At 39.1% G+C, this 5938-nt stretch overlaps 1 protein-coding gene across 1 annotated transcript in view; it reads left to right on the top strand.

Moving 5' to 3' along the window:
• The first annotated feature begins 534 nt into the window (after window positions 1-534).
• The window catches only part of LOC102205351 (receptor-type tyrosine-protein phosphatase N2-like), a 214455-nt gene continuing 209051 nt past the window's right edge, over window positions 535-5938 (top strand). Inside the window, exon 1 of the mRNA XM_005740735.2 lies at window positions 535-813. Within this exon, the coding sequence (XP_005740792.1) occupies window positions 726-813 (88 nt within the window). The 5' untranslated portion in view covers window positions 535-725. The remainder of the gene's footprint in view (window positions 814-5938) is intronic.

The following is a 5938-nucleotide window of genomic DNA, read 5'->3' on the forward strand; positions in this document are numbered from 1 at the left end:
TGTGTGTGTGTGTGTGTGTGTGTGTGTGTGTGTGTGTGTGTGTGTGTGTGTGTGTGTGTGGCATGTAAATCAGGCGGGGTGGCAAAATGAAAGGCACTTCTTTACACATATGCAGGTCTTACATTCTGTAATATAATCTATATATGGTTAAAATGCATCAAATGCAGTAAGTATACACGTTTCATGAAACATTGCCTGTAATTTTTATTGGCTTAAACCCTAGCATAATTAAACATTTCATTCACAAAAACATATGTGCAGTTTACTGACATTTTGTGTAAATTTAAGTATGTAACAATTTGATTACATACTTAAATTTACACAAAATGTCATTAAACTGCACTGTCGGTTCAGTCTTACTTTTAAAGTATTAATGAAAGCTTATTTTTAAAAAGAACACTATGCAAATTAATGTGGCACCCCATGCCACCGCAGTAGATCCGCCCTGTGTGTGTTTCTAAAGTTTTAATAATTATTCTTTTAATTTGAGCTTTTATTTGGAAAATGTCTATCGGAAGTACAGTGTGTGAGTGCTTGTGTTTTGATGCTGCGAGAGCTCGAGCCTCCAGCAGCAGAAACGCCCAGCATCCTCTCTCCTCTCCTCCAACATCCATCCACCGTCTCCTCCGCTCCTCCGGCTGCGAAGAGGCCGCTCTGACTGGGAAGGAAGAAGAACCAAACCAAAAATGTCCTTTTAACACTTGAGAGAATAACCCAGACGAGACATGGATCCTTTGCATTTCTCTTTCCTCCACCATCTCCTCCTCCTCGCCTCCCTGAGCTCCTTCCCCGCTTCTGCTGACAGGCGATTCGGTGAGTAAATTAACGGGTGATTATTTTCTCCGTGATGAACAGAGCGGAGCTCCGTCCGCGCCCTGTGGAGTTATCCTCAGAGCCATTTTGGAGAGAGACCTGGGGGGCAGACTGTTTCTGTTGTGGTCTGTGTAAATATTGTATCAGCGAACTGCCACGAACCGGCAGGCTGATTCACCGCAGCTTCACCTGAGCGCAGGAAAAACAAACACGGCGATCCTGCGATTCATTTCCAGCGCAATAATCCGCTGTCAGTGTGCCAGAGCTCCCAGGAACATCACAGGAAATCTGCTAGAGCAACACAACATGACACAGTGAAGCGTACACAGCTAAATGAGCTTTTTTACACTGTGAAAACAGGCCTAAATCTGCCAGTCCTGAAGTCTTTGTGACAGCAATGGAACTATTGAATAATCTGAAGAATGCACAAACCAGAAACTCCTGCAAAATATGCTAGTTAATCGTGGTTAGCACATATATTTACATTTTTAAAAATTAAAGAAATGTAAAAAAACCCAAAAAATATTGAAAATTGGTCTCGGGCATCATACATAAAATACCTAAAATAAAAACTATAACAGCCACAAATTAAATATTTAAATTAATGTAGAGAAAATACCAGATCTTATTAAAATATTGTTTTAAGAATATATTTATTTTTAAAAAAGACTGAAGCTAATGATTCAACACTCAAAATGTAGAAATTAGAAAGAGGGATCGTACACACGGCCCTTCTGGGTTGTTTACACCCGCTTGTAAACAAAAGCAGCCATCAGTGATAACATCACTGCAAAGCAATGAAAAAGGGGATCGTACATGCACTCTCAAATTTCCAGCTCTGCGCTCCTGACAGAGGCAGCTATTGATCGGAAATTTACACATGTGCGTGTGTCCGGAGAAGAGTGCACGTCCTCGCTTGCACTGTAGAGTCTATAAATAGAGTCAAATAGCTCATATTCCCCCAATGACTTGAGACCTGGAGCCTGCAAGCATGACTGATACAGAGATTTGCTGTATACGATGGTGAGTACGGGACGAACAGCAGGAAGAAGCTGGTGCTGAGAGGGAGGTGTGTGTATCTATGTATCCAAGACCCTCCTCCTCTTCCTCCTTCTCCTCTTTCCCTGTGATTACATAACCAGCATACAGAGAGTATGGCAACCACAGGACACGTGGAGCTGTGGAGACGAGCAGCAGAGACAAAGTCTCCATTTCAGCGTTCATGTTTTTGAAGGAGCAGGAATAAACAAATCTGAAATACATCAGACGAGAGGGTTTTACTCATATTAGCAGCACCTGTTATTACTGCTGTCACGTTTGTAGGGACCTGTGGTGCTGTTTTGACATTTCTTCCTTAAAATGCTGTACTGTACCTTTACATTATTTTGCTACTTGACAGGTCTCCAACTTAAAGGGACCATTTAGAGTCATTGAACACCAGCGGCACTGTGAAGCTGGATGCTGTTTTATTTGCATCACAAGAATGTAGGTGGCGTGATTTATGTCCTGCATCTGGTTTTGCGCTATTTGACTGATCAGTGAGCAGTCGGTGGCATTAACAAGCCGACAGGTGTAGCAATGTTCCAAATGGGGCAAACAAGAAATAATCATCGCTTTGCGTCATCAGTGTCAGCTGGTGGTTCTTGCTAGCGGTCATAATTATCATCTGTAAATTAAGGTCCATCGCATTGTTAGTAGGAAGTTGGGTGCATGCTATGGGTCTCCCTTTGTTTCAGTCTTTTTCCGTCACTGTCTTGGAGAAATATGATTCCTGGGCTTGTTTGTGTAAAGTTGCAGTTGCCACACAGCGCAGAGCAATTTCCAGGAGCTGGAAGCAAATTAAACATGTAAGATTTCAACTTGCTGTTTGTTTTTTTCACGACTGGTTTTGATATTGGGAATATGCTCATAAACATGTACCTAGTTTGATATCCAGAGTTGTTGAGCTGCAATATTTTTCACTGGAGTTATGTTTTTTGCATCCCTGAGTGCTTTGCTCCCATTGGTCACTGTCTTATAGCTCTGGCTTTGGTCTCCACCATGTCCTCAGAGAAATGCCTGGAGTTTATGAATGCTCGGTTATGTTCACCGCACAGGCCTCTGTTTCTGTATGAGTTTTAGTACTCAATAAGTAGATCTACTCTTTTGTTTTGTTAATATTTGGCATCGAAATATCAAGTAAATCTAGTTTTCTGTATAATTTAATAAAAAAAGACATTTATTAAATGTATTAAACCTCAAGGGAGACAAAGTGAAAGTAAGTTTCTTTTTCTTTGCTTCTGGCACACTCTGGCAACAATAACCGTCTACTCTTAAACTGCTTCCATCGCAATACTGTTTAAGGGACACTGAACGTAATATTGTGTATCAGAATTGATTTATTTTTCCTTATGTACCTGGACAGTTATTGCACAACTGAATTTATCTTACTTAGGGCCTGGCCATCATACTACAAGGCAATTAAATATAAAAAAAATGATCGTTTAGTTAATCATTTGTTTTACATTTTGTTTCCTTCAATTCAATTTTATTTATATAGCTCCAAATCACAACAACAGTCGCCTCAAAGCGCTTTATATTGTAAGGTAGACCCTATGATAATACATACAGAGAAAAAACCAAACAATCATATGATCCCCTATGAGCAAGCGCTTTGGCAACAGTGGGAAGGAAAAACTCCCTTTAACAGGAAGAAACCTCCAGCAGAAACAGGCTCAGGGAGGGGCGGGGCCATCTGCCGCGACCTATTTCATTGGTTACTTTCTCCTAAATTTATTGGGATATCTTAGATTCTGGGATCTTACTAATCAGACTCTACATTTTAGCAAATATATTACATTCGAGAACATGTGTGTTTGTTAAGAATGACTTCTGAGTGTACCGCTGCTATATGACAATTCGGGGTGTTACTTGAAAGCAGCATTAACTTGTTTCATGTTGAATCTATACTCCATCTGTCAGATAAATGTAGGATTGAAGTGAAAAGTCCAAAAATGGAAGTATAGAAAGTGAGTCGCATCTATAAACAGAGACAGTGTTTCCTGGAGTTCAGTTAATAACGTTCTCTTTTTTTTTAACCCGCCTCATAAAAGAACTTGAAACTGTAAACATGGATTATATTACCCTGAAAGTGGAGTGGATTTCATTATCCCTTATGGGACCTGTATATTTTAATTTCTAATCAAAAGTGACTTTACACTGACCTTGTGCACATAATATTCTTTGGATATTTAAAAAAGTTTCTGTAATATGCCTTCAGGGACCGGTAGCACCAGTGTGCAGAGGGGATATCAAGACCCAATACTTTCCCGGTATCTCTCATCTCCTGTGTTGCTGCATTACAGCTGTAATATTTCATGTAACATTTAAGGATTGATGGAGTAAATTCATGAGTAGTCAGCAATGACTTTACAATGATCTTGTTAAAAATTTTAAGGCAGTTTATCATGTTGTAATCTCTTTTGCTCAGAGGAAGATGATCAGTTTGTTTAAAGGCGCGGGCAATCTCTCGCTTATTCTCACATGTGTGTGTGTTTTTTCTTTAATGTGTGTGTGTGTGAGTGAGAAGTCTTGAAATACACAGATAGCTTTTATAAAGACAGGTTTCCATGGTTGGAAAAGGTCAGACAAAGAGTAGATTAGGAAAGATTTCGATGGAAAAAAGTGTGGGTGGTGAGAAGCGCTTGCCTTGAAAATGAAGGTTTGGTTTCAGTTATTATTCTCTGAACTTTTGAACCAAAACCTCAACATAATGCCAACAAGCTGTTTAAGCACGATCTTTAGCAGACTCTTTCATGTGGCAAGCAATGAAAACTACAGTAATGTTCTTATTGCCCTTCATGTTATTCATTCATTTTGGGCAGTTTAGCTTGTAATCCTAAACCTGAGTAATATTTAGCTTGGCCTGAGAAAGGCAAAGCTAAACTCCAACAGTAAATATCAAATACTAAGCTGCATAGTTAATGTTTACACTAATTATTACCACCTTTACAATGTGTAATGATGTAATGAAGCAGTTAGCTCATTCTGCCTTTTGTGTTTTTAATGAATACAAGTGAGTCAAATGACATTTGTGCTTGTCTTCAAACACCTGGCTGGACATACTTGCTTATTATTTAAAGTATCAGATATTCAAAGACGATGCCACGTTTTTTTTCTCCATCAAAATAACCCAAATCTTTACTTTCTTTGCATACACCTCGGTCTCACACACTAGAAACTTAAAAAAATTCTAGTTTTTAAAGTTCAGAGACTGAATAAGTTAAGTGAAATATTTTTGCCTTGCAGAGGCAGCAGCAAGATGCTGCAATCCTACCACAGTATTCTACCAAACATCATCCATCACTGCTAATAGTTTCTCTTATGCCCCCTTAGCTGGAATCATCTGTGCTCAGTGATGAAGTGGAAGCTCTTGTGTGGGAACCGTGCCCAGACATACCGCTTGGATCGCCACTTTTTGGGTTTCACTTTTATCTATTTTGTGTTTTGGCTTTGAAGTAGAGATCGGTTGAACAAGATATAGAATGAGTCTTCGATTTCTTTTGATGGAATGGGACATCATCCTGTTAAAATATTGTATCACTTCTACTGGATATAAAATGTGGGACATTTACTTCAATTTTGAATTTGTACCATAGATGAATGATCCCTGAGAAACTTGGTAATCAATAACACAAAACCAAATAAACAAAAACATTTTTTTAATCAGAAAAACTCAGGTATCCATTGTTCCTATTTTGTCCGATCAAAGGCCCAAACCAAAAATAATGCAGCTGCTTTTTAGGTAATTAAACAGTTCAAATAATTACTATGTTGTCATAAATGTTATTGGTAGACCAATCAGCTTCTATCATCTTATTAATCTATCATTTATGTTCATGCATCTTGTGCTGGTCACAGTGAGTTTTTGTTGTAAAGGCTCTTTGTGAGTCAGATTTTCCCACCTGGGATTCCAACTAGTGACTATGCTGAGATGTCATTCTTCTTAATCATTAACCTGGATGTGGAGAAGGTCATCGCTTGTTCACCTGGTGTGACTGTCACCATGGCAACGCTCATTAACTTTTCATTTGTGCTGATAGGTTGGTTGGGTCGGGCCAGGCCTGCAGAGCTACTGAGGTGGTTT

Source organism: Pundamilia nyererei, unplaced genomic scaffold (genome assembly GCF_000239375.1).
Source record: "Pundamilia nyererei isolate P.nyererei 1_Seehausen unplaced genomic scaffold, PunNye1.0 scaffold00103, whole genome shotgun sequence".
Classification (NCBI taxonomy): domain Eukaryota; kingdom Metazoa; phylum Chordata; class Actinopteri; order Cichliformes; family Cichlidae; genus Pundamilia; species Pundamilia nyererei.